The following is a 26,179-nucleotide window of genomic DNA, read 5'->3' on the forward strand; positions in this document are numbered from 1 at the left end:
TGTCAAAACTCAATAGATTCAGGATACAAACAAAACCATAGCAACCAAATAAAATCACAGAGTAAATTATTTAAAAATCTAGTTATATTTTATTGGTAAAAAGAATGAGGAAATAAATACATGTTAGATTACACAAAAAGAAATTTTTCCGGTTTAAAGGCTTTTTCTCCCTCTCTTGCAAAAGAAAATGTGCGTAGGTCCTAAAGTATTACCAAAGGAATTAAATGCACATTCCCCTTAACAGGCGTAAAAATCAACATGACACATCGAATGATAACTTATCACAGTTTTTCAAAAGTCACTCTTATCTAACGAAACACTAACCAAGTGGTAAGAAAAAAAATGTGATTTCTACTTTTGTGACTTTGTCAAAAATCAAAATCAAGTAACTTGAATCAAATAATGGTTAACTGAAAAAGCCCAGCTCTTTCTTTTGCAAAACTGGCACATCAAAAATCAATGCATATATAATAAATTGCACAGGGTTTGTTACTTTTCTTAAGAATACTGGTGTTTACTCCAATCTTGGCACAATACGATGTCTGTTGGTTTAAAATTATTGCATTCCCTGCTTGGTGTTGATCAGGTTGGTGGAATTTTGCAACGGCAGCAGGTACAACACGTTCTGGCCATCCTTCTTGAACATGGCGCTCGGGGCTTCGTTCGACTGCTCGATCTTCACACTGCGGCTCTTATTTCCCAGTTTGCATGTGAAGTTCAAATTCACAGTCACGGGCAGGTCTTGGCCGCTCACCCTAAATTACAATTTTTAATAAAATTGTTATTATACAAATTTATTTAAATTTTACTGTTGGAATCTCAAACAGACGACGCCAATAAGCTCTCCGACTCGGTCCATTCCGTCCTTTGGCTCAAGAGCAACAACCAGGTCATTGCCCGTGCTTGAATGGATCGCAACAAGCTGGTCACTACCTGGGCTACAACTCATTCCAGTCACCTAAAGCAGGTTTATTGTGAATTTATCAAAATTTGAATCAATTTTCGCTTTTTACCTCCTTGAACGAGAGCACCTTCTTCATCAGGTTGAGCTTTTTAGCGTCAAGTTTGTAGATACCTGTGTCGGTAACCAGCAAGGCACGGTCGGCACTCTTGTTGTATCTGTTGGTTTTCTTGATAAATGAGGAAAACATGACCTGCAACAATTATAATTATAACTTGACATGTCTTTGGAATTCAAATTATAATCTTCACCTCTTTAAATTTTTCTTTGTTTTTTATGTTCTTGATTGTATGGTTGAAAGCGACCGAATCCGAGTTTTCATTGTTGAGAGCCAAATAGTTGCCCTCCCACCTTCTTCCAAGTCCATACTGGGGCCTCTTTTTGTACAAATTGTCGTAGGCTTTGACCTTTTATTAAAAAAAAAATTAGTAAAATTTACATATAAGAGGGATACAAATGTAATATTTACTTTGAGCCTTCCTTGTTGCCAATCGTCTCTGGGAATCCGTTTCAGAACCATCCACGCTCTCCACCTTTCATGAATAGTCCTCAGGTTTTTAACTCCCGACCTGAGCACCAGTGGCGGATTTGGCCACCGAACAGATTTGCCGTAATCCCTTTTCTTTGCCACGTTCCTGCAAAATTGAATTAAATTTAATAATTTGACCCAAAAGATAAAATTTAATTTTAAATCTGATACCAGTAATTATCCTCCGTGTCAATGCTTTTGAATTTAAACAAATTTTAACTGCGATTTTAACTATACCAAAAATTAACACTTACAAGAAAACTGCTTGAAGAGCCTGGAAGTAGGAGCGCATCTTGTACTTTCTGTAGTATCTGATGATGATCAGCGCCGATTTCATTTTCCTGTACCTCAGCCGGCAAATTGCGCCTCGCCACTGTTTCTGGAGCAGGATGACGATGCCTGGGATCATCCGACTTCTCTTCTGCTCCAGGGAGAACAAAGTTCTCGGGGAGCGGATGAAGATTTTGGTGTTGCCGTACTTGACGTCGTCACTGAAGCCCTGCTCCTTCATCAACACCCTGACGCCCTCTTTGTCAGAGCCTCCTCGGAAGTTGGGCCAGGTGTACTGGCTGATCATTTTGTAGCGGCGCAGGAAGAGGTCGTACCTCTGACGATATGCAAATCCGGCACGTCGGACGCGCACATTCTCTATCAAGCCCAGATAGTTGACCTGATGCAGCACCTATAGAAATAATGATTGCTTAAAAAACAATTAAATTAGTTAAAAATCTCAAACCTGTTCAAAGTCGAACTGGACTGGGGACTTGTTCTCGTTGGGTTTGATGCACCGAACGTAGTAAGGCTCTTTGGAAGTCAAATTCTTCACCAGGGCGATCATCGAGTTCTTGAAAAGGGTGCCCGCTGTGAGTGGCCTCTTGGTGGTCTTGCTGATGTCCATGGCGCCTTCGGGCCACATTTCTTTCACTGTGGCGTTGCTCGAGTTGAAGAGGAGACGTTTGAAGTCTTGGAAAAGAGCGTCCCTATTTTTGTCCAGGAAGCCTGCGATGTTGTAAGTGACCTCGCCAGCGTAGTGGCTGCATGATTTAAATTTAAAATAAATATGCTACTATTAATTAGTTATTATTGATGATCACCTGATTCTAAAGTCCTCTTTGTGTTTTAAGCTTTTTTCCATGGGTTTAAGTTGCCTACTGGTGTAATGGTTGTGTGAGGCCAACTTTTGGTCCATGGCTTCAACAAGTATCTAAAATGAAAGTGATTAAAAAAATTTCATTTTATATTTTACTTTCACGTTTCAAAGAATTTTTTAATTATAAAGTGGAAGACAGATAGTGGTTTGGGTTTAACTTTTTAGCACGCTTATCAGGATTTTCATTTCCTTTTCCTGGAATATAAAATAACGCCATACCTCGTCAGTGACTTTGCCAACATTCAGGCACGCCTCGTCTAGGATGGCGATAATGCCTCTATGAGGCTGCTCGACCAAATCGCAAATCACTTGGTTGTTAAAATAGTCAATGTTCTGCCACTCAATGCCTTCCCTTTTGTACTCTTCTTGCTCTTGCTTCAAAACCAGCTCTGCAAATATATTATTTTTAAATATAAAATAATAAATAAATAAAAACTGAACTAACCAATAAAGAGCTGCTGGAGCTTTTCGTTGCAATAGTTGATGCAAAACTGCTCAAAGCTGTTGGTGTCAAAAATCTCGAACCCGTAAATGTCGAGGACGCCAATGACGGTGGTTTTGTAGCCGAGCGTTCTAGCGTCCTGGTTCTTCAGGTTGATGGCGCGGTTGACCCTCTGCACGATCCAGGAGAAGAGTCTGTCATAAACAGCCTTGGCGAACGCATCTCTTCCATAATTGGCCTCGGCGGCGTTGTGTGTCTTGGACATAATTTCGCCCCTGGCCGCGATGACCCTCTCGCAGAGCGCCTTTTGGAGTTCCTGCTTGGTAACGGACAAGAGGTTGGAAATCGTTTCCAGCAATAATGGGTCGTCCAGTTTGACACTTTCATTGTCAGGTCTAAACTTGATGTTTCCCTGGAAATAAATAAAATTTTAGATTTTTTAAATTCACAGTTAATAAAATACTAACCAGGTGCAAAATTGCTGCAACGATGCGCCAAATTGTGTCGATTTCCTGGTCGGAAAAGGTCAAAATTCTGAACGCCGACTGGGTTGCTTTGTAGTCAGTCCTGTCACTGATGGACCGGACTGTGGCCGCTTTTCCTTGGTTAACATAAAAATACTTTTCAGCATCTTTTTTTAAGCGCAATTTGCTCAGCTCTGAATCAGAAGCACCGAAGAGAAGCTGCAAATATTTTTATTAGAATTTTATCCAAAATTAAATAAATAAATTCGTACTTGATAGAAAGAGTGGAAGTTTCGCTCTCCCGACTGCTGATAAATGACCCTTGACTTCTCAAGTAGGTAATTGCTTATATTTCCGCCCACAGGGTCGCCCTTAAAGTCAAAGTTGATGTCCATGTACTTTCCGAAGCGAGACGAGTTGTCGTTTCTGTTGGTCTTGGCGTTGCCAAACGTCTCCAGTACCGTGTTGGACTGCAGCAGCACATTTTTTACCCTGTGGCCAAAGTACACATTTGCATAAGTAATGAGAGATAATTATAATATGCATCCGATAACTCGAAAGTTCAACAAATTAAATCTCTGCGTACACCAGAGGTGAAAAACATTTTTTTTTAAGTTAAGAAATTTAATTATTCTTGCCTTTCAATTTCTTGTTGGCCACCAGCGTTGGTCACTGCGGCGATGTATTTCATTATAATTTTGGAAGCCTCGGTTTTTCCACTTCCCGACTCGCCGCTGATGACGATGCAAGTGTCTCGGCCTTGTTGCTTCATCACCTTGTGGGCCGAATCGGCAATCGCAAATATGTGCGGCGGGTTTTCAAAAATTTCCCGACCTAGAAAAGTTAAAAAGAGGAAATATTTAGTTTATTGAATAAGATTAATTTAAAACTTATCAAAAATATCAAATTCAATTTTTTTTCCGTTCAAACCTTTGTATTTGTTGATTTCTTCATTGTCGTAAATGTTGACTGTCCGGTACGGGTTGACCGAGACGCAAACCTCGCCGATGTACGTGTAGATTGAACCGCCAGAGAACCTGCAACATAAAACAAGTCGGGCGCGTGAGTAATATTGCGAGCCTTAATATATGTATATGGGTGTGCGACACGGTGATGTCATTTTTGTGTGTGGAAAAGTTGAAGGCGCACGCTGACAATTAGTCTCTTTATTTTTAATGCTTAGCGCGAGTCGTTCATGGCATACGCAATTTGAAAAGAATTTCAATGAGCAAAGGAGCAGAAATGCGAGGCCGAGAGCTCAGGAGACTTGATTTTATTGCAGAGAGCCAAAGGAGAATAAAGATGATTCACTGTTTATTTTATTGAGTAATATTGGAAAGTAAAAGCTGAAGGTGCGTGAGAAGATCGGTGTGACGAGTCAAGCTCATTTTCCTTTGGAATGTGTAGAATCCAAAAACCGGCTAATTTTTTCTAAAAAATTAGTTATATTTTGTGGTATATTTTTCCAAGCTTGGTGTTCCAAGAGTTCAATATCTGCTCGCTGTATCTATTTTAGAGTAAATACACATTGCGGTTTTAGGAAAAGGGGTATGGTCTAAAAATATCTATGCGCTTCACTTCGAGCGCCGCCACAACATAAACCAATTTTTCATCGCGCCGTCTCATGTGTGCGCGGCTCTCCAGCAGCAAATTTACAAAATTAGGCGTCTTCCTTGACACCGTCCATTCAAGTACACTCAAAATACAATTTAAGAGCTCTCAATTTTATCTTAAATTCCGAGAAATTCCTAATCGAAATGTGAATGTTCTGAAAGTGCAGAGAAAATCAACCCCCTTTATAATTATCATTCACGTGCCCAATAAGCCGCACGAGATAAAAAGGCAGCTCTATAAATTAGCCCACAACATGTGAAGCCGCACAAAAGTTATCGGACAAAAGTGCTAAAGTAGCAGTCTTTCGTGCAAAAATGTTATCTCGCGTGAATCGGTATAAATCCGATATCGAAAGTCTACTTGTAAGCTGTGGTTGGTCACCGAAGAAGAGAGAAAAAGCGTGTTTTTTCATTCTTTTTTTATTTCCAGACCAACGCTAATGATGATTACAGGCCTGAGAGGCGTGAAAATCAGTGCAGCGATTGCCGGTGCTTCCTGATTCGTGATTGTTTCTTCATTCACGGTGCACCGCCTTTCACCGAAAGTGAAATAAAAATTAAAATAAAAAAAAAAACGAAAAGTGACAAAGAAAAAAAATGATTTATCGGTAAAAAGTAAGAAATTAGAATATGAGGTTGATTATCAATATAATTATTTCGACTTGAGTGAGTTTTGGACCTTGAGCAGAGCTCTTATCGTTTAATGATATGCTTGGGTAAGTGTGCGCCCACCTTTTTGCCTAATTCTCGACTCCACACAGATGGCAATCTCTATAATATACATTTAGCTAAATTATTGCAAGACAGACGGAAAAAAATTATCTTAATTGCCACATATGTTGGCGTCCGTTTCGCTTGTCAAAAATAGATAATCCGTTGGTGAAATTGGTGACAAATAGACGATCATTATCAAAATTTAGTGTCTTTAGGTAATTTTTTTTAATTGGACATTTTTCTGAAAATAGGTAGGTGATTTTAGGAGAAAATTTATATTTGAAATAGGTTGTTTTGAGTGAAAATAGTATTTTATTTTCTTAATTAGATAAAAAAATGGGTGATTTTTTTTTATCAAACAGGTGATTTAGGTCGTTTATAACCTTAACTTTAACCATATAAGAAACATGATTGGGTTATTTTTATACATTAATTTAATTTCCAATAAAAATGCAATATTTGAAAGTGATATTTTTCTTATCACTAAATAGCGTAGGTATCTGAAAAAAAAATTGTCTTTTGAATTGAAAATTGCACTGCTTGCACAATATAATTTAAATTCAAATTGTATGTTCCTTGCCTTATAATATTTTTGTATATTTATCGACTTTCTATAGCATTTATCAATCACAGTTTATTGGCCTCTCTCGTCATTACGTCGTCTGGCCGCTAATTGTGATCCTCGAGTGCTTTCCAAGAAGCCCGCGGGTAAAAAATTAATAGAGCCAGCACGCATCACTCTTTGTAAGACAAGAGCCAGGCGAGTGCTGAGCCGAGCACTTTTCTTTTCGGCACTCTCGCTAGATTATAAAAAAAAAAACACATCATCCGACTAAATTGCTCTTTTATGATTTATCTCGAGCAGATAGAATTCAACGAATTAACTCAATCAAATCCATCTTCACTGGTCGTGAGCTTGGAAAGAAAAATGTCAATCAGAGCAGAGGAGAACTGAAATTTACGAGCTATCTTTTAAAATCTACCGAAATTTAAAATTACAATTAAATTTCACTGAAAAAGTGTGATAAAAAGTTGATTTATAGATAAGACAATAAGTCTTAATGTTGAAAATCTGAAATTTATATTTTTTTTTATTAATTTTGACTGTCCAGCAGTTGGTCAATATTATGCGTTTGAAAGATACTATTTGCTTTTTCCCACAGCGTCAGTGGTTTAAGATAACAATTATAGCCTTTTAAGTAAACAAGAAAAAAAACTTAATTTATACTTTGCCACCTACAAAAGGTATGCAAAGCATGAAGATAAGCCCAGCAGGCAAAAGAGGTGCCGCAGTGTGTCGGCAAACGCGATTCTAAAATTTTTTTATCATCAGCCGACTGAAGAGTGAATCCAAAAGCAGGAGTGAGAAGTTGCGGCAACAAAAGAGAGGAAGGAGCACCTCTCTGGAAAATACAATCTTATCTCTCGTCGCTAATCGGTTGGAGCTGCGACCGCGAGCGTCGGTTGGCGAGTTCGGATTTTCATTTCGTGAGTCACACCGCGAAAAAAAAGCGCAAGTAGGACACCGGCGATTATATACCAATGTTGTATTGTTAGTTGGAGCGGAGAGAAAGAGACCGTAATACGCATACAAACGCCAAATAAACTCTCGTTCATTCATTCTCTCTTAATAAATAAACACAACGGACCTATTTATTTGATTATTAGTCAGACAGAGAAAGCAGCGCCGCTTTTCGAACGATTTTCTCACTCGCTCGAGGCTTTTTTCATACTTCCGAGCCCAAATTATAATTTTTAATAAAAAGAGAAGTCTTTATAGTTGCTCCTTGGCAATAAAATTATGGATCGCGACGATGACTCACCTGACCCTGAGAGAACACCTGAGACAAACCTGAGATGCGATCAACAGGAAGATCGCTTTGCCGGCGCGAAAAGATTTGTGGGTTCGGCGACGAGTTTTTTTTATAACTTTCATTGCTTCTGTTTAAAAAATTTTGGCAGTTGAGAGTTTGAAAGTTTTCATACTCGCAGACTTTGAGAGATTTTTTACAATTAATTTATATATCAGGCTTAAAACTTTACCTGTAAAAATTGTCTTTATTTTTTTAAATTCAATACAAAATAAGAAACAAAATAAAAAACAACAACAGAAGATTCGAATTGTGATACAATTTATAAAATAAACTTCTATTTCCATAAAAATTGATATTCAAAAGAAAGCGTACCCTGCATGCTTGTTAGCTGATTTTGTTTTAAATTTAGATTCTTATTAAATTTATAAATAAACAGGATTTGGTATGCAAATTTTTCCAAGGAAATAATGATATCAACTAGTTTTCTTCTTGTTGTATATAATTCGAGCAAAGCTTTTTACAACGTTCAACATTATTTGCCTTGTGTAAAGAAATTTAATATAACAAGCTGGAGGCGCGACTAACAAACCCGACGGTTTGTTCGGCTCACCTCAGCACATTTCAAAAGCCGCAACTCCAAGTCAAAAGGAAGCAGCAGTTTATGAAAATTTAGTTCACGGTCCTTATTATTTGTTTTTATCTTTGTGAGAAAGAAAGATGTGCGCAGCTTTTAATATGCGAAAACTATGCCAAGCCCAAAACAATTAACTGTGGGAATCTTCGGTCTTTTGTTTGTCGAAAAAAAATAATTAAAACTGCTCCATCCCCGGATGGTAAAAAAAGCAAAAGAGCGTCTCTCTTTCTCAAGAGATGAATCATCGCACTATCTGCGTCGTGAATTTAACCTTTGACGACAGTTGTCGAAAAAAGGTTTGGCGTTTTTATTTTTTAAGAGGATGAGGACTTTTGTGCGGCTTCTTTTCCACCCGGGCCTGGATTATATATTGGATGGGAATCGCGCGTTCGTCAACCCGTTTGTCTGCAGACAACAATATAATTGAGAGATACAAAAGGTTCTGTGAGGTAACGTGGAAGAGAGTTTCGCAAATGGGCTAATTTGCCGGGTCGTGAGCGCGCACTAAGTTGACGGAAATGAGCCAAGAGACGAGATGCATGTGTACGACAAAAGGCGGAATTTGTCAACGAAATAAGTCAAGTGTGGTTGTCGATTTGGCCACGACTGGTGCGTGACAGTTCCGCATTCAAATTCGAAATTTATTTAAATATCCAGCTAAGGGAAGGAATTAAAGCTCTAAATTATATAAATTTTCTTCATGAAGATTTGATTTTTTTCTTATCAAAGGTAAAAAATGATTTAATAACAATTGGATAAAAATTCAATTATTTAGCAGGAAAAGAAATTAATTACGTTAGATCTAAATGAAGAATGGGGAAGTTCAATGGATGATAAATTGCAATGAATCACAGAAAAACTTCAATATTGCATATTTTTTTATAAAATATTCAAAGGATGCTGACTGTTCAAGTTTGTTGTCAGAACAACTCGCACAATTCTTAAAAAGGAAGCCACAACCAACACAAATAACTTCACTCGAGTTTATTTTTCCCTCAAATGATGTACACTAAATAATTATAAAATTTAAAGAGGAATTAGCTGATCATTATATAAAATGGGGCTTGTGCTTATGTTAAAAGATTGTGAGCCGCTGACATCATTGTGTGGTTTGACAGTCAATTCAATAATAAAAAATATTTTCCTGTTTAAAAATTTAAGGACTTCTTATTGATATAGTCAAATCAAGTCCTTACAACAAAATAATAAGATTTTTGCGATTGTTCGAAATTTTAATCACCATTGTTGAAAAGACTTGATTTGACTATGTCAATAAGGAGTCCTTAATACGTTGAATAAAGAAAATAAAAATTTAAAATTAAAAAATTCCGTAAAAATACAATTCACCACAGAATAAATTTAATTTTCTTTCAATGTAGACAAATATATTATTGCTATTTACTGATGAAAAAATTTGAAATTTGAAAAAAGAAGAAAAGGTTTACAACTGACACCTAAAAATTAGTTTCTTTTTTCAATAGAAATTTACAAAATAATTGTCCTATGTTTGTTTAACTAAATGAACATTGTATTATTTATTTTCTAAATTATAAAGTTTAAAATTTAGCGGTTCTTCCTTTCGTGGGCGACTTTTATGCGAACGCTTTGAATGTTAAAAGGGCACCGTCTATATAATAAGCGCTCATCAGGTATTCAACGCATGTCAGGTTGTTGGCTGCGAGAGTGTGTGGTTTTTTTTAACGGGCACCTTCATTCCATTATCCTTTTGGGTCTCGCACGACTAAAAGTCTCCTAAGGCTGCTCATTCGTTTCTCGTCTTTCTTTATATATAAATTCAACTCGCGCCACACCCTGAGCGAGGAGCAGCGAGAAAAGGAATAATTATTATAAAGGTGCAGGCGACCCTGTTTTAATCGCTCAAAAGAGCAATTGAGATCAGTTGGAGTAAAACGGTCGTTGTGTCAATCGAGCGGATTTCTAACAAAAGAGAAATTAAAAAAAAAAAACACCTGCTGTAGTTACAAATGACAGCAGGTGTGCCCGAAGGTGAATGGATAACCAACCTTTTCTGCAGGTTCTGCATAAAGTTGTCCTTGTCGATGACTTCGAGCAGGACGAAGTCGCCGATGCCGACCCCGTCGTGGCCCACCATGGTGTTGTCGGGAGCGTCCGCGCCAAACGATCCTTTCTGCACAACACCTCGCGAGGGAGTCGCGACTTGGTCGTCGGTTGCTCGATCGCCGCGCGCGGCCGAACGCCCGCCAGATGCAGAACCGCCACTTCTTCTCGATGGCAACAGCGCCGCCTCGATTCCGTATACGCTTTTTTTTCATTCTCCATCGGCGATATACACCAGCATAACGTATATTTTATAATTTGTATATATATGAAGAGTCGTGACGTAAGGTTCGCCGTTTACAGAGCGACGTGATGTTGTTGGCGATTTCGGGCTCGTTTGTTTTCTTTCAGGGCACGATTCGCGAGCCTGAGAGAGAAAGAAGTCTTGACATGATAATAAAATTATAGAGCTAGTTTTTAAAGAGTTCACTTGATCAAACGGGAATTTTATTTGGGTTTAAAGAAAACAGAACTTTTCAGAAGCGCGATTTTTTTTTTAAATTTCAGTTTAGATCTGAACAAAAAATCTGAAAAAATTGCAAAAAATGTAATTTCAAACTACGTACTTTTTAATTTTTCTAGACAACAATAACACCTTTTAAAATCTCTGTTTAACAGTTTTTCTTAAAATAGAAAATTGCTTAAAATTTCCAAAGAAAAAGGTCTTTCCAAAAATATATCGCACCTGCAACGGTAAGAGTTATTTTTCTGAAATTCTATTATCATTGTAATCGTTGCTTACTTTTATCGTTCTTATTGAAGCAACCAATTTTTTTGGAAATAAATTTATGGATATTAATTACTTATTTATATTTTACTCAAAAATTGATCACATAAACTGATTTTCAAAAGGCACTTTCATTACAATAAATATATTTAGTATTAAACTTTGTAAAATATGGTAAAATAATAACGAGTTAAATGATAAAAATTCAGGGGGGAAAGCTTCAAAATCTATGTATGAATAAGTTTCGTTCAAAAAAATTTATTCCGAATTGAACAATTTGCTAAAATCAAAATTAAAAATAATTAAAAGAATCTTTGTTCACAAGTCCAAAAAAGCAAATAGTTTTCCTTTTATTCATTTATTTATTGTCCTGATAATCAAACAATAATTCACCATAAAAGTAAAATAATTTCTCAGGTTTTTGTACAGATTAATATAATAAAAAAATAGAAAACAAACTTTTAAAATGTAAAACTCAATAACCAATAAAAAATATATTCTCAATAATAGTGTGCTTGTTTTTGTGTGTGTGTGTGTATATTTTGTGTTTATATGTGCACAAATTGAAAAAGGCGAAAATTATCACAATAATATTGTGATATAAAATAATATTTTTTTAAAAAAATATTTAATTACATTGCAAAGAATAAAAATTTAAAGCAAAAAACTGATATTTTTATTTATTTTGATTGATTTTAAATTAAATTTGATTGGTTTTTATCACCCTTTTAAACGAAATTTTTATTTGCTTCAATATATGCACTTTGAAACTTGTAGCTCGGAAAAGGGGATCCACTGACATCATCAAGTTCTCGCGGTGACTCTCATTTGCCTACTACCACGTATCAGGCTTCCATGAGACCACCAGCGGTCTCTAATACGCGTGTTCTAATTCTGACGACGCGTTTTTCTAAACACAGCTAATTAAGAAAAACGACGCGACTTCTGTTTGTAGAGAAAGTCGTCATAAATGCTGACATAATATTTCATTTTTCGTCGCGAGGGTCCAAATTGTCAGTTGTTTTTGTCGTCCAAGTATTTTAATTTTTATATTTTTAATTCTATGATTTAAAAAAAGTTTGTAGCGCAGCAGAAGAGCTGCATTTTAATATTGAGCGCTGCGTGAACTCGGAAACCGCAGTGACACACCGGGGCGCACCGCTTCCTTTTAGCCTGAGGAAAATCACGTTGCCATCAGCAAGGGCTATTACAAATCACGCAATCAAGCCCTATCACTGACGACACCGAAAACGAGCTCAAAAAGTTCTATTGTATGAGGCACTGATATGGAAAAAGTGCTAACAAGGTTACTTTTGCAGCCTGTTAAAAAAATAAAACAATTACTAAGTTGGGATACAATAGCTGTGCGAAAATCCAACTTGGAATTTTAGATAAGAAGACAAAATTTTACCGTCTGGCGTCATGAGAAAATTTTCATTTCCTTTCATTCTTCTTTCAGCTACGCCTTTTTCAAAAGAATTTTTTTTAAATTTATACAGGTACTTAAAGTACTGAACGCTGGATGTGTGATAAAAATTTTAGTGAAGTTAAGATCCACGTACACCTTTGTGTGATAAATCGGGTTGATTGAAGTGCTTTGCTTGATAAAACTTGAATGTTGATAATTCTGACTCAATGATCGAGTCACAATTAAAGAATGTCTGATTATTAGGCGTACTGGAACATGATAATCGCGCGTTGACAATTAAAATTATTCATTTTTCATTAAAAGCTGACTTGAAAAGTAGCTAAATTGGAACTAAATTGAAAATAATTTGAATAAAAACAGACGGCACAGTATAAATTTTCCTATCCTTGTATTTTGATTTCTTTATAATTTTTTTTTGTCAGTTACTTTTGCATCACACCAATAATTAAAATTTAGTGCATCACCGACCACTTGGTAACACAAAGGAAAGTGCCGGTTGACTTACCGATTTGTTCGGGCCAACATTCATTCTTTCAAACAGTCACAAGTATTCAGTTTAGCAGCAGACACAGTCTTTTATTGCGTTTTGATGAACTAGCTTGACGGTTTTGATTGAAACCTGTGCGCCTTGAGGCACTCCATTGAGCAAAACTTGAAAGCCTGGTAGCAGAAAGGGACCTTTCCGGACATGTCGGAGGCGCAGACAAAGCATCGAACAACGACCTGACCGCCCGCAGCCATCAGTCGTCGTTCAGCAGCCAGGGCGCACTAAATTTTTAAATTGATATTTTAATTTTCAAATATGTGATAACAAAATTTATACCTTTTCTCTTTCACTCAATTTCAAAAATCGGTCCTTTTCCTCCTGCTCCTTTCTCCTCTCCTCATCTTCTTTCCTCTTCTCTGCCTCCAATTTCTTTTTCTCAACCAGCTTCTCTTTCTTAGCATTCCGCTTTGCATTTTTCTTTTGGGCCTGAACTTCGTTTTCCATTTTTTCAATTTCATCAGTCAACGGCCCAGGTACTTCAGCCTGAAGTCAATTATTTTTGTTAATAATAAATGGATAAAATATTTTTTTTTTTATAAAAATACCTTGGAATAATCATATTTATTTGGGAATTCTGCTTGGAATCGTCTAAAAATCTTCCTTGTTTCAGTGTCTTTGGCAACTCGAAATGGAACTCGTCCTTCTCGGTTTGACACGCTGGGATCCAAACCACTTTCAAGTAGAAATCTGTTAAAAAAAAAAACATTATTTCTGGTTTAAATATTTCTACACAAGTTTGCACCTAACACGATCAACAAGCCCAAGATTTGATGCTTCGTGGAGCAAGTTGTTGCCTCTGACGTCGATTGCACTATGGATGATCAAAATTTTCTCTTCTTCCTCTATGTTTTTCATGTCATTTATAATCTGGCTCATCATTTTCGTGTCGTGTCTTGAAGAAAACAAAAGTGCCTTCCACTCACTACCCTTATCGCTCAGAGACTCTACACAAATTTTAATGAGGAAAAATGTTAAAACTCAAGCTTAAAATAATTACCAGCATTTTCTTCCTGTTCTTTTTCCTCGCAATTCTCTTTTTCTTTCTTTTTCTTCTTTTTGGGGCGTCGCTTCTGGCGCCGACCACGCTGCTTTTCTTCTTCAGGTACATCATCGTCATATTCCAGCAAATCCCTTGAAACATCCAAAACGCTGGTCATCATAATCAATTCGTCGTCCTCTGCTATCAGACTGCCCTCCTCAGAGCTCTCGGCCAGCTTCTCCACAACTTCAGGCAAAGGTCTGCAAGGACTGGCTCTTGATTTATCTCGCTCGATTTTCTTTTTTGGTTTGGCTTCTGGTGAGGATTCTTTTGGCGGAGACTCCCTTTCCTGCTTCTTATTAGGAGAGGTTGGGAATTTCTCCATGAATTCCTCAGCAGACCCTACATTAAAATGCAATAAAATTTCATAATTTTTTTTTTTTAACTTTGAATCCTCACCATAAACCTCCAGTGAGCTGAGCAAGTCATGAACTCTCTGCACTTCTTTGAAAGTGGCTCGTCGTGTCGGGAAAGGGATGCTCCTGATCCTTGGATTGTTTTTCTGCAGAAGCGAGTTTTTCCCTGTAAAAATTAGCGTTCGGTTGTGACTGACGGCCCTCAAGAAAATAAAGTCGCATTTTGAAAGTGGTTCTTTCCAAACTTCTAGCAAGTCATTGATGTGCTGGAATTAATTTGGGTCAATTGAAAATACAGAAAAAAAAATATAAAAAGTACCTGCTGGAAAGACTGTTCGTTGTATCTTCGAAGACTGGCTCCTGCAGAACGAGGGTGGCTAGTGCCACTTTTACTGTCACGGGCGCCTTGAGAGCCTCCCTGCTTTGCTCGAACTGTGTAGCTATGAAATGTCTTGTGGTGCATCACATTTTTCCCTAAATGTTTATCACAATTATAAATTTTATTGTAATTTATTCATAACTATACCTTCAAAAATAGCTGCAGCAAAATGCCCTCCTCCCAACATTATGATGGCCCACTTTGATTTGTTCTGGCAATTCTGAGCAAGCTTGAAAAGCTCCTCATTAGTGTTGGGGGGATTCTGTAATGCTTAAAAAGTTAATTTCCTGGACTTTTTTCTAATTTTTTTGCGACCTCTTTCCCATGAAGAATGCATCTGTATAAAGACAGTATTTTGTTCTCCTCATTTACAAAAAACACTTTAGGATGCCTGATGGTTTTAGTCAATTCTATGTCAGCGGCAAGAGCAACTTTAGCCTCCTCGTCTTCACTGGAGGTTTCCGATTCCGAGCCAGAAATGCTTGACACATCATCATCTGCAAATTTTTTGTAAAATTAAAATAAACATATTAAGAAGCAAAGAGCACAACCATTCAGTTTGTCAAAATCCTCTTCTTTTAAACCTTTCAGACCCTTGAGACTGAGTTTTAAATTATGTCGATGCCAGTCCAATTTGTAGTGGTTCCGTTGCTCGGTTTTGTTCTCGAAAGAAGTGCTGCAGTACGAGCATGTCAGCGAGTCGGAAATGCTCAGCTCGATTCCTGCGTCGATGACCAAATCCTCGGCTAAAAATGGGAAGTCAACAATCAATTATATATACATTAAGCATCTCAAAAATTACTTTCAACGTTTTCCGTTACGTACGAAACTTCTGCCTTCATACAATCCGCCAAACGAATTCCAGACACCAGTTTGTTGAAATCCTTGCTGTCAAAAATGTTGTGCACTTCATACTTTTTCAGTTGTTTCAAATTCGAACGCAATTCATCCATGGTGATCACTAGAACGTCTGCCACGACGGATGGATGAAAGTTGCGACAAATTTACCAACACACGTCTCAATGATGTTTTGCTTCACCAGGTGTTTTTTTTTTTTGCAAAAATGGGGGCGTGGCACATTAAGTTATAAAGCGGGAAGATCAAAGAAATGGTCTTCTTGGGTGCACTTTGCACCCACGCAAAAGCGATAAATGAAAAAAAATCCTTACTACATATATTGTCTGTATATTAAACGCCATCAAACAGAGACATAATATACACAATATAAGCGTAAAATAATAGAACTTAGAGCTTGAAAATAAATAAGTTGACGTTTTCATCCGATATAAATTTATTGAGTAAAATCAAAAAAGATATTACTTATTTTGACATATTTGTGGGGATAACGGCATGAAATATGCAATTTCTCCCCTTAATTTATCTCCCGTCAGTCCACGATGAGTTTTCTTCTAGTAACGTTAGAGCAGCAACAGCCTGTTGCTGTTCATCAGCTTCAATTTCAAGCACATTTTGAAGAACAACTTCACCAGCACCCTCCAAGTCTTCAATGATGTAATGAAGTTCCGCATCGTCATCGACCAAAGTTTCGTTGTCGTAACTGTTACCTGGCTGGTTTGGAATGCCTAGGCTGATCTTGTACGGCATTTTCCTCTTGATGGGTATGCTGATGCCGTGGACAACGTATCTGTGCTGGTGATACTTCTGCTTGGTAGTGAAGCCTTTATTGCATTCCAGGCAGTTGTAGTCGTACTTGCCAGTGTGCAGCATTATGTGGCGCTTGATGGTGCTGGCGCTCGTGACTGACAAGTTGCAATGAGGACACTTGTAAGGTTTTTCTCCTCGGTGTTTTCTCATATGAGTCTAAAAACAAAAATAAATTTAAAAGAAGTACTTTTAAAAATAACAAAATAATATTTTTTAAATTTAATTTAAAGAAAAATTTCTGTGATTTTAATTTGTTCAAATAAGCGAATATAAAAATATATATTACCGCCAGTATTGAAGAATGTCTGAGACGCTTGCCACACAACTTGCACTGGTAAGGGAAGGGGTTTTTGTGCCACTTCTCATGAATCCACCATGAGCCTTGATAAGAAAATTGCTTATCACAATATCTGCACTTGTAGAGCATCTCTGGATATTCGAGGTGGTTGTTGACATGCTCCCTAAAAATACATAATGAAGTTTTTTCCGTTGAAAAATTCAAACAAATACCTGAAGATGTTCCTGCTGCAGAAACCCTTCTTGCAGATGTCACAAATGTACTTGTACTCGCCAGTGTGCGTGGCCATGTGGTTCTTCAGACCGCTTGAAGTTTTGAATATTCGTTCACACAGAGTGCACGGATTGAGCTCTTTATGGTGCCGCAATTCGTGCTCTCGGAGCTTCCTGCGGTCTAGTATTTCCTTGCCGCAGACGTTGCATTTTGGGTCGCGGTGCAGCAGGTTCTGGTGCTTGTCCAGCTGCACCATGGTAGCGAATCGTTCATCGCAGAAAAGGCACATGTAATGGCGCGACTCGGGGTGCAAATTTTTGTGGGTCGAGACCTCGGTGGTGTATTGGAACTGCTCTCCACAGTACATGCACTGCTGCTTCAGTTTGTGCACGTCATGCATGTGCTTCATCAAGTGGTCCTTGGACGTCAACGGCGCCCGACAAATCTGAAATTTTGGAAATTCAATATTTGTTTAAAGGAATGGAAAAAAATTAAATTAACAGGTAAATCTTTTCCATAGCTAACAATAATATTGTGAGGAGAGTTTGAAGAAGTAATATGATAACATAGAAAAAAAATTATCTTATTTAAAGAGATAAACTTCATAATAATCATAGCATATTTCTCCTAACCATGGCTTTTTTTTGCTTGCTAATTTTGTTATTTGAGATTTGTCTATACTATCATTCTTTCATAATTTTTTATTTCCCTTACAATAATAATTTATTTGTCAAATTATATTTTCGGTAAGAAACTTACCAAACATTCTATTCCTTGTCCAGATTTGACGTGGTACTGCAGATGTTTGGACAAAGCGGAGATTGTGGGCATTTTGATTTTGCAGTGTTTGCAGCTGATTGGCTGGTCTTTGTGCATTTGGAAATGCTCAAGTAGGTTTTGAATGCTGTTCGCCCTGACGTCGCACATTCCACATTCATAAATACACGGCTTAATCTGCTTTTCCTCAACTTTTTCCTCTACCACTTTTTCAGATTCTTTCTCTTGAGGCTCATCTTCGGTCTGGCATTCATCACCAGCATCCAAAGATTCAACCTGAGGTTCAGGTAGGTCCATGGAGTAGCTATGGTCTAGGCTGGTTGCTATGAACGGGGTTGGCTTCGCTTCCTCCATTTCCAAGGGAGCGTCACACTGTGGTTCTTCGTCATTGTCCAACTGGATGTATTCGATTTCCTCCTTTAAGTCCTCCAGGCTGATGGCTTTGTGGACTAATTTGTGTTCTTTCATATTTTTGGCATCCGGGAGCTCACTGTTGCAGCAGGTACAGGCGTAAACCACTCTAAGGGCCATGTGTTCCGAGGAAGAAGGGTTGCTTTCGCCATGAGTTTCAAGCAGGTGGGAAGTGAGCAATTCTTTGGAGTCAAAAATTTTGTTGCAGGTAATACAAAAGTCAGGCTGCAGTTTGGCCAGCAGAGAGATATGTTTGTCGAAGGCCTCTCTGTCCTTGAACTGATTTTTGCAGCTGGAACACTGGAACTTGTTGTGCGTTTCCTTGTGCTCCTTCAGCCGCTCCTGGTTTGGGAAGAAGAGTTTGCATTTTTTGCACTCGGAGTAGGAAAACTTTTCCAATTTGGCCGGCGACTCGTGTGTTTTGGCGTGGGAGGAAAGCGCCAGTACAGTGGTGAAGGTGGCGTTGCACTTGACACAAGGGTAACTCCGCACGGTATTCATTGACGAAGGAACAGTGAAAGTTGCTGCCTTCTTGCCAAGGCAGTTGTGCCCGCTGAGTTCTTTGATGTCATAGAACAACTTTTTGCAAGAGCCACATTGGTAGATCACTTGGCTAGGAGGTTCGGCTGCATTCTTAGAGACTTTCGAGTCATCGTTCACTGGCGAAATGCTCACTACAAACAAATAAAATAAAATTAACCATAGGATCCATAAAACTACTCAAATTTAAGAATGAGATGTAATTTTGTTTCTACCCGACTCAATTTCAATGCTGCCGTCATCATTGGATGAATTATTTTTGCGATCCCAAAGAGCACGGACAGCGCTGCTTGCCTTCAAATGAGCAAACAGAGTGTTATTCACCACATCTAGATCCCTCAGCAGGGAAGCCCTTTTCTGGAGAAGCGACGCGCAGCTGCTGCAACACTGAGGAAATAATATGCTAATTTAATGGGGGAACAAGCAAGCTGGTGTGAACTTTTACTCTGTCGTCTCGCTCAATCTTCAGAGGAAATTTGTTATCGGCGATTGTTCTCAAGCAAGTGGCAAACGATATGTTGGAATGCTTTGTCAGGGCTTTCTGCAAGAAGCTGGGGTTGCCAACGAGGAGTTTGGTACAGATGAAACATCGTTTCTTGCTGTTCGCCAGTTCCCAAATAGATTTATTATCGCGTCTTGGCGATCCAGGCGACTTGAATGTTTTTAGCTGGAATAAAAGATTAAAGAAAATTAGTAACCATTAAATACACTATTAAAGAATGATTAAACTCATAATTATTATTTTACAAAAAAATGAGATTTTACTCACTTTCTTGGTGGGTGGCTCGGCTTCCTGAGTGCTCATGCTCATTAAATTTAGCTTTTTTTGCTCTTTCCCTGCTCTCTCCCATACGTGTCTTGAGAAGAATTGTTTACAAATCGTTTATGACGGGAAGCACGGCTAAGAAATATTCCCGAAAATAAACACGAAAAGTCTTTTTCCCGAATATTTCGCGAAGCGGGAAGAAAACTTTTGTAAATTGTAAACAACAAAACAAACGAAGCGTGCCACGCCCCCTTGAATCTACATTCCGATTGGATTCGACAGCATGGCGAGTCAATAAAAGAATTTTGAAAACACAAAACGAGTGCCTCGTGTAATCAACTTTAGGCAATAAGACATAAGACTTAAGGAAACTGCCATGCATCTTCTTCATCTGATTTACATACATTCGGCAAATTACGTAAAACAAAATATACAAAATAAATGTAAGAATTTTTTTTGAACATTCTTGCCCATAAACGGTCTGACTTTAATGATTTTTTTAGGTGTTGTTTTTTGCTTCTAAATTTTTTTCCATTGTTAAATGTAACACTGTGATTTCAGTTTTTCCTGACAACTAGAAAATAATTCATTGCACAGAGGCGGGTGTTATCGTTATTCGCAAGGTATACTCCACTCTACTCTCGCCATGGCTGACAGCGATTTGATCTGCAACTCGAAGTCGTGCCTTAAGCCTTTGAAGAAGACTGCCTGGGTAACAAGCTGTTCCCACGTCTTTTGCCAAGAGGATGGCATCAAAGAGTTACGAAACAGCCCTAATGCAAAATGTCCGGTTTGCGGGACACCTCTCAACCACTCCTCGGACATTGTCAAGGCCGACCTGAATCCGTCCGAGCATTTCAAATCGGTTCAAAATTTGATTTTTCTTTTTATGAATTTTTCAAATAATAATTTTTGCATTTTGCAGATGGTGCTCACCGGTTTGAGTCCTGAAATCGTGATGGACATTGTAAATAGGTCGTTTTCGTTCTGGACGTACCAGAATAACCTGACCAAGAAGTATCAAGAAAGTGTGATTAAGAGTTACAAAGAAAAGTTGAGCAAGTTAGAGAGCTCTTATGAAATACTGGTGGCCAAAATCCAGCAAGAAGTTTGTTTGCTGAAGAAAAAAGTTGAAGGTTAACATTTAAAATTATAATGGCTATAAATTTACAACTATTGTTTAAATACCTTCCAGAATTGGAGAGGGAAAAAATGAATTTGCTGAACAAGCTTGAGGAATCTGCGCAGAAGATGGCAGAGAAAAATCGCGAGAACCAAAAGCTGCATGTGTGATTATTTTCAATAATTATTACCGTCATTCTAAATTCAGAATTAAAATTTTCAGAGCGCTTGCAATGCAATTCGAAAGGCCAATCTTCACTCTTCCAACAATCAAGTGAATTATCTTCCCGAGTCTTCCGATGACAGAAATGTGTACTCGATCACTCCGAAAACCATGAATGACCTCTTGCCTCGGCGCCAACCTAGTAGCCAGATGCACTTGAACGTCCAAATGCAACCAGGCAATTTTACTCCACGGAGGAGCAACACCCAGACAATGGGGGCCCCTGGTAGAAGAAAACAGCCCGACATTGCTGGTGAGATTTTCAAGATAATTAAATTCTTAAAAAAATAATAATAAAAACACTCACACAATTTCAGGTTTCAGCTTCAAACCTGTGGCACCAATTCGCGACAGTGGCAGTCCTTTGGATTTCACCCCTTTCATGGCACCAAAGGCTCCCAGAATGGATAAGTGATTTGATGTTCTTGATTTAAATGCAATTAGAGTATGCATCAAAATCGACTGGTTTTTATCTCTTGAAGAGAAAAATGTTTTGATTTAAAAAAAATTAAGCATTAGTAATTCTGTTAAAGTTAAAGTAAATCACTTTATATTTAATTAAATTTCAATGAAGGGCTCAATCTTGATTTCTCGAAGAAGTTCGCCCATAGGTTGTTCCCAACGTTTTTCATAATAAACGTTAAGCAGAAATTCTGCATTTTTTGCTGTTGAAAGAGCCCACGGAAGGTATGACTTTAAATAGCGTTGCCTTTGTCTGAAATAAATGGTACAAATTAATTTAAAGTAACTGATTTAGAGTTTAATTGTCAACTACTTTGTTTTGAAACGCAAGGGTCCAAGGATGGCACCGCTCATGCACATTGGCAGACCAGTCTGGATTCCTTCCACCCATTTCACAGCAACTTCGCCTACAATTATTATTTATATTAATTGATTACGGAAGAATAAATTTTTTAAAGCAAACCTAGCATGTTTGTTGGCATGCCAAGGACGGTGTGGACTAAATCGTGAACTTCTCTGTACCTCTGCATCACATACGCTAATTCAATATCATCAACAAACTGGACAGGCGTCCTGGTATCTGGAGTCACTTTCTAAAATTAAACTTAAAATTTGATCTAAACCAATACAAAATAAAAATGTACATTGTCTTCCAGAAACTTGATGTAAGCCCGACCAAAAGTGTTTGGTGGAAGTTTCTTAAGCGCATCGAGATCAACAGTTCTTGAGTTGATTCGGGGTTTTTCAAGCAAAATCTGCTGACCTTCGTTGCTTGCCATCATTTTTTCGTGCATCCTCTGCAATGCCAGTTGCCCAGAAGTCTCACCAAACACTCCGAGAGCATCTGCAAATTTTAATTTTATAATTGAAAATTTAAAAAGACAAATTAATTATTTTTATTAAACCTGGCCGTCCTGGGTTCAAAAGCGTGATTATTGCTGAGCCAGCTGACAAAATCAGCTTTTGAGCTGGCGTTGAAGGAATATAATGTTTTTCAAAGTCGGCAAGGTATGGATTGTCATCTGCAGAGCCTGAAGTTGTTGAATCGTCACTTTCGTGTGGTTGTTCGTCCGCTGCGGTTGCATTACTTATCCTTTGTCTCCTCGCTACAAAGCTGCGCCCTTAAAATTGATAGAAATTTAAAATTTTAATTATAATTCAGAATAGAAAAATATTACTTTACTATTATTAAATCAAATTAAGTAGTTACGTAATGAGAATTACAATAATACACAATGATAACACAGAGCATATAAGGAAGAAATAAAGGAAAACTGTTAAAAAATGACATTATTTATGGATTTTTTAAAATTACTTACAGCTCCAAGATTCTTGTAGAATTTTTCGAGACGTTAAAAACATTTTTGCCAGGAGAGATTAAACAATTATTAAATACTTTTTAACCTTGACAATAACTCTTTGCACACTTCAATGTTTTGGTTTTTAAATTTCGCGGTGCTACGGCGCCCTCGAGAAGCTCGATGAAGAACAAAAGGCCAGACGTAGGTGGTGGGGGAAAAACATTTTTTAAGGAAAATGGCGATCTGTTTGTAAATAATAGAAAATCACGGGAGGTAAGCGGTCGGTTTTTTGCTTTTTATGAATTAGAACTTGATTATTTGCTTGAATTTCTATTTAGTTTCTCGACATAGAAGTCGCTTGTTTCGATTTCATTATAAATTAGCAAGAAATTTGCTAATGTTGTGTTACGAACCATCTTCTAAAGTTCAAGGACTTCTGCTCTTGGAAACTGGCATTTCAAAATTTTCACTTTCTTCCAGGGAAAGTGAATTCAGGTACCTGATGCGCTTTTGAGTGCGCTGAAGAATTCTTGGTTGGGAAGAAAAATGGATTTCACAAACAGCAAGTTCAGGAAAAAGCTGGTAAAGTTATCAACAAAACTTGAAATGCATAGATTTTGTTAATTGATTCCTCAATTGTTATTCCAGAGCATGAACAAGTACACAAACAAGGAGCAATACTTAGTGGACGCGGCTGCGTTTGCCCAACTGGTAGCTGATGACCTCGGAGACCCTGAGGCAGAAAAGCTGTTTTGCCCAGCTTTCAAAATCAAGTCCTGCGGGTGCATGCAACGCTTCATCACGGGAGGAGATGGTTAAAATGATCTAAAAATTGCAATTACTGAATTAAATGTGTTTTTAAACTTCCTCAGATGAAGATTTTCCATGCGAAGGATCTCGGGAAAGAGCAATAAGTCTGCTGCAACTGCACAGGGAGGCGCAAGTCCACAAAAGCTACATATCCACGGAGGTAAGATAAAAAAAATTAGTAAAAAAAATTGTTAATTAATGCTTGATTATTTTGTCCACAGAGCAGGGAAAAGGGTGATAAGCGGGTGCTGCGAATGCTCAGGGCGGAGGGTTTTGAACAGTTCATTCTGGAGCACAGGATTCACGTCCGGCAGGAATTGGGACTTTGCGAAAGGGCCAGCCAGAAGCTCCTTATGTACTCAAACAACTTCCTTCACAAGGATCTCAAAACTGGACCTGAAAAGTAATTGATTTTTTCCCATGAAACACAGGAAAATCACACGTTTTAATCAATCAGTATCATTTTCCCATTTAATTATAAAATGTATAAATTTCAATAAAAACAAATTTTGCAAACAGGGGTCCTCGCATCAAACGCCTCGGTGGAAAACGCATCCCGAAAATACCTCTCATGCCGATTCACAGCGTTGCCACTGAAGCTTGCTGCAAGGAATCGTGCGTTCGACTGGCCATCACGATGTACGACAAGGTCGATTCGTGGCGCAAAAATTCTCTCCAGAATCAGCAATTGCTCAGGAAGGTGGTCACAGAAATGTTGACCTTCAACACTCATAGATGTCTGTGCCACAAGTTCATCTCATTGGTCACTGGTAAGAGATAAAATTAATTAAGAGTACAATTTAATTTCATCTTTCTTGATAGGATGCAGCTTCTCTTTGGTGTCCAAAGTGAAGGAAATGCTGAAGAGCAAAGGACACAAAATTTCGAGTTCAAAAAACTCGATTTCGCCGGGAAAAAGTGCAAGTAACTTGGACGTCCATGACGCCCTGATAAGTGAGGAACAATCGCTGGAGAGGTCGGAAGACGCAAATGCAATCTACTTCAAAATGGAAGACGATGACGACGACGAAGAACTGAGCAACTCAGGAATCTACCACCAGGAAGTGGCAGCTTTAAACGGATCTCACACTGAATACACAGACAATGAAGAATTTAACGTAAGTTAATCAACTTCCTAAAGATTTCACCTAGAATAATTGTTGGAATTTTAGAAAAGCGAGACAGACGACTATCAGCTTGACTCTTCAAGCATCAGCCAGTACCTGCAGAACCGCAACGAAATGTGGAACCCACTCTCGATTGACTGCCCCTCCGTATTGGGCCCCAGCATGGTCAAAGTGACTGCCAGTGTTGAATCTCCACCCCAGACCAAAACCTTCACTGTTCTCGGTCCAGCGTCGACCAACCCAGGGCCAGTCGACGTCACTCCCAACTCAGAATCGGCCTTTCCCAGTAGGTTCAACAACAATCAAAGCAAATTCATTTCAATTTTAGTAAAAACTCTTCATTATTGGAATGATCTGCTTATTTTTAATACACAATCTATGTAATCATTCGTCCGTTTGTTAAAACACAAAACACAAGCAAACAAGGATTATCACAACTCATTACATTATTTTTTAAACAAGGGCCGCTTTACTTCAGGGGAAAAATTGTCTTTGGTTTCAATTAATATTTTGTTTTCTCTTCGCAGTGATCTTCTTGCCAGAGGCCATGCAGGGTCAGGCCATCTCGATTATGACCGCTGGCGACGCAATGGGCGAGTTTGCCGGGCAAGAGGGCTACCAGAGTTTAGTCATTTTGCAACCGTCGGCCATCAACGCCACTTATGTGCATGAGTAGGCACTCCACCTCTTCGCACTCTCTTCTTTTGTAACAGATGCTCAACTCGAATATTTTTTGATATGCCATTTTACGATAGAGACACCTTCTTCCGACGAGTATTTTTGTGTGACGCCGACAAAAGTCGTTCTCAGGGCAATGCAACACAGAGTAATAATTATTTTTAATCGAGAAATGCCAAGCATTCCACAGAATGATAGCGATAGTTTTCCCAAGTGTGGTGTCCTCCGTACAGGAACGTGACAATTGTGAAACGTATATACTTATGTGTCATAGTAGTTGATAGCAGAGAGATTCATTTTTTACAATGAGAGATATTATTATAAAATACATTTGATGAGAAAATATTTGGGAAAAATTGTATTGTATTTTTGTTCTATTTAATTTGAGAGATTTTATGTGTGACGGCATTGAATTGATATGACGGTGTTTACTTTAGCCCCGAAATGCTAATAAAGACATTTACGATTCTCTTTCATTGTCACGTTTGTCATTTCGATCAACTCTGGCCGTACTTTTGTCGGAACTCTTTCTCCACCTCGGCAACGGTGTCTCTGAGCACCTGATTGAAAATGGTGTCGACCAGCTGGCTCTTGACGGCCGCCTCGTCCATCTCGTAGTTGGTCCACGCCTGCTCCTCCTCTTGCGCCTCCCGCACCAGCAACTCGTCCACGTGGTCGCGCCGCTTTCGGCTCCACCGAATGATGAGCTTTTCCTTCCGGCGTCTCTCGGTGAAGCCGAAAAGATTGCACACTTGGTTCTCCACCCGCAACTGCAACTCCTGCAGACTTTTCGGGCGCAGGAGTTCATTCCGTCGCTTGACCGACGCCGGCTCCAACCACGGAGACAGATTTTCTTCTGGCAGGCTGTACGCCTCTTCAACAAGTTGTTTTCCAAGGTCTGACAAGAAT

The 26,179-nt window shown here is 38.4% G+C and overlaps 7 protein-coding genes across 9 annotated transcripts in view; 2 read left to right on the forward strand and 5 right to left on the reverse strand.

Annotated features, from left to right (window-relative positions):
* Window positions 1-64: 64 nt before the first annotated feature.
* On the reverse strand, window positions 65-10,517 carry LOC132193592 (unconventional myosin ID). Its single transcript, XM_059614354.1, has 15 exons — window positions 10,346-10,517; window positions 4,477-4,583; window positions 4,185-4,380; window positions 3,819-4,038; window positions 3,550-3,765; window positions 3,086-3,494; window positions 2,860-3,029; window positions 2,585-2,694; window positions 2,227-2,524; window positions 1,745-2,172; window positions 1,431-1,596; window positions 1,213-1,368; window positions 1,014-1,154; window positions 810-958; window positions 65-755 (listed from the first exon to the last, which is right to left on the reverse strand). Exons 1-15 carry the CDS (start codon window positions 10,432-10,434, stop codon window positions 557-559), a joined length of 3,054 nt encoding a protein of 1,017 aa, XP_059470337.1. The 5' UTR covers window positions 10,435-10,517; the 3' UTR covers window positions 65-556.
* Window positions 10,518-12,927: 2,410 nt separating this feature from the next.
* LOC132193613 (tRNA endonuclease ANKZF1-like) lies at window positions 12,928-15,919 on the reverse strand. The gene is made up of 11 exons (XM_059614386.1): window positions 15,680-15,919; window positions 15,429-15,623; window positions 15,193-15,374; window positions 15,025-15,139; window positions 14,818-14,972; window positions 14,542-14,764; window positions 14,101-14,484; window positions 13,846-14,047; window positions 13,649-13,790; window positions 13,380-13,586; window positions 12,928-13,324 (listed from the first exon to the last, which is right to left on the reverse strand). Exons 1-11 carry the CDS (start codon window positions 15,828-15,830, stop codon window positions 13,151-13,153), a joined length of 2,130 nt encoding a protein of 709 aa, XP_059470369.1. The 5' UTR covers window positions 15,831-15,919; the 3' UTR covers window positions 12,928-13,150.
* Window positions 15,920-16,131: 212 nt separating this feature from the next.
* On the reverse strand, window positions 16,132-21,341 carry LOC132193612 (zinc finger protein 569-like). Its single transcript, XM_059614385.1, has 8 exons — window positions 21,200-21,341; window positions 19,551-21,142; window positions 19,227-19,448; window positions 18,997-19,168; window positions 17,813-18,915; window positions 17,053-17,498; window positions 16,829-17,003; window positions 16,132-16,698 (listed from the first exon to the last, which is right to left on the reverse strand). Exons 2-8 carry the CDS (start codon window positions 19,590-19,592, stop codon window positions 16,255-16,257), a joined length of 2,604 nt encoding a protein of 867 aa, XP_059470368.1. The 5' UTR covers window positions 19,593-21,142; window positions 21,200-21,341; the 3' UTR covers window positions 16,132-16,254.
* LOC132193618 (E3 ubiquitin-protein ligase CCNB1IP1-like) lies at window positions 19,784-21,625 on the forward strand. The gene is made up of 6 exons (XM_059614393.1): window positions 19,784-19,990; window positions 20,109-20,412; window positions 20,473-20,683; window positions 20,743-20,834; window positions 20,893-21,145; window positions 21,210-21,625. Exons 2-6 carry the CDS (start codon window positions 20,194-20,196, stop codon window positions 21,305-21,307), a joined length of 873 nt encoding a protein of 290 aa, XP_059470376.1. The 5' UTR covers window positions 19,784-19,990; window positions 20,109-20,193; the 3' UTR covers window positions 21,308-21,625.
* Window positions 21,401-22,828, reverse strand: LOC132193620 (ubiquinone biosynthesis protein COQ4 homolog, mitochondrial). The gene is made up of 6 exons (XM_059614395.1): window positions 22,674-22,828; window positions 22,260-22,475; window positions 21,999-22,198; window positions 21,818-21,947; window positions 21,668-21,761; window positions 21,401-21,607 (listed from the first exon to the last, which is right to left on the reverse strand). Exons 1-6 carry the CDS (start codon window positions 22,714-22,716, stop codon window positions 21,451-21,453), a joined length of 840 nt encoding a protein of 279 aa, XP_059470378.1. The 5' UTR covers window positions 22,717-22,828; the 3' UTR covers window positions 21,401-21,450.
* Window positions 22,829-22,843: 15 nt separating this feature from the next.
* On the forward strand, window positions 22,844-25,746 carry LOC132193616 (uncharacterized). 2 transcript variants are annotated; one of them, XM_059614390.1, is made up of 9 exons: window positions 22,844-22,928; window positions 23,136-23,237; window positions 23,304-23,469; window positions 23,528-23,625; window positions 23,687-23,868; window positions 23,985-24,235; window positions 24,288-24,583; window positions 24,638-24,878; window positions 25,120-25,746. In XM_059614390.1, exons 2-9 carry the CDS (start codon window positions 23,202-23,204, stop codon window positions 25,266-25,268), a joined length of 1,419 nt encoding a protein of 472 aa, XP_059470373.1. In that variant the 5' UTR covers window positions 22,844-22,928; window positions 23,136-23,201; the 3' UTR covers window positions 25,269-25,746. The 2 variants fall into 2 exon arrangements, with proteins under 2 accessions (XP_059470373.1, XP_059470374.1); XM_059614391.1 differs by having other exon boundaries at window positions 22,880-22,935.
* Window positions 24,909-26,179, reverse strand: part of LOC132193608 (centrosome-associated protein 350-like) — a 117,313-nt gene continuing 116,042 nt past the window's right edge. For both annotated transcript variants that reach the window (XM_059614377.1, XM_059614378.1), the window contains one exon: window positions 24,909-26,179. In XM_059614377.1, the coding sequence (XP_059470360.1) occupies window positions 25,768-26,179 (412 nt within the window). In that variant the 3' untranslated portion in view covers window positions 24,909-25,767.

This window comes from Neocloeon triangulifer, unplaced genomic scaffold (assembly GCF_031216515.1).
Source record: "Neocloeon triangulifer isolate White Clay Creek 2 clone unplaced genomic scaffold, ASM3121651v1 ptg000004l, whole genome shotgun sequence".
Classification (NCBI taxonomy): Eukaryota; Metazoa; Arthropoda; class Insecta; order Ephemeroptera; family Baetidae; genus Neocloeon; species Neocloeon triangulifer.

Coding starts and splice junctions, on each gene's coding strand:
- LOC132193592 (XM_059614354.1), bottom strand. CDS start 10,434: ATGGTGGGCCACGACGGGGTCGGCATCGGCGACTTCGTCCTGCTCGAA. Junction 4,584..10,345: donor ATGCAGAACCTGCAGAAAAG/GTTGGTTATCCA, acceptor TTTATGTTGCAG/GTTCTCTGGCGGTTCAATCT. Junction 3,766..3,818: donor ACTTCCACTCTTTCTATCAA/GTACGAATTTAT, acceptor AAATATTTGCAG/CTTCTCTTCGGTGCTTCTGA.
- LOC132193613 (XM_059614386.1), bottom strand. CDS start 15,830: ATGGATGAATTGCGTTCGAATTTGAAACAACTGAAAAAGTATGAAGTG. Junction 15,624..15,679: donor CGTAACGGAAAACGTTGAAA/GTAATTTTTGAG, acceptor TCCCATTTTTAG/CCGAGGATTTGGTCATCGAC. Junction 14,485..14,541: donor CAGCTCACTGGAGGTTTATG/GTGAGGATTCAA, acceptor ATTTTAATGTAG/GGTCTGCTGAGGAATTCATG.
- LOC132193612 (XM_059614385.1), bottom strand. CDS start 19,592: ATGAGCATGAGCACTCAGGAAGCCGAGCCACCCACCAAGAAA. Junction 19,449..19,550: donor CCGAGCCACCCACCAAGAAA/GTGAGTAAAATC, acceptor CTTTTATTCCAG/CTAAAAACATTCAAGTCGCC. Junction 16,699..16,828: donor GACATTCTTCAATACTGGCG/GTAATATATATT, acceptor TTTTGTTTTTAG/ACTCATATGAGAAAACACCG.
- LOC132193618 (XM_059614393.1), top strand. CDS start 20,194: ATGGCTGACAGCGATTTGATCTGCAACTCGAAGTCGTGCCTTAAGCCT. Junction 20,413..20,472: donor CGTCCGAGCATTTCAAATCG/GTTCAAAATTTG, acceptor TGCATTTTGCAG/ATGGTGCTCACCGGTTTGAG. Junction 21,146..21,209: donor AAAACAGCCCGACATTGCTG/GTGAGATTTTCA, acceptor ACACAATTTCAG/GTTTCAGCTTCAAACCTGTG.
- LOC132193620 (XM_059614395.1), bottom strand. CDS start 22,716: ATGTTTTTAACGTCTCGAAAAATTCTACAAGAATCTTGGAGCT. Junction 22,476..22,673: donor TCTACAAGAATCTTGGAGCT/GTAAGTAATTTT, acceptor ATCAATTTTAAG/GGCGCAGCTTTGTAGCGAGG. Junction 22,199..22,259: donor TTTGAACCCAGGACGGCCAG/GTTTAATAAAAA, acceptor TAAAATTTGCAG/ATGCTCTCGGAGTGTTTGGT.
- LOC132193616 (XM_059614390.1), top strand. CDS start 23,202: ATGGATTTCACAAACAGCAAGTTCAGGAAAAAGCTG. Junction 23,470..23,527: donor CTTCATCACGGGAGGAGATG/GTTAAAATGATC, acceptor AAACTTCCTCAG/ATGAAGATTTTCCATGCGAA. Junction 23,869..23,984: donor CTCAAAACTGGACCTGAAAA/GTAATTGATTTT, acceptor TTTTGCAAACAG/GGGTCCTCGCATCAAACGCC.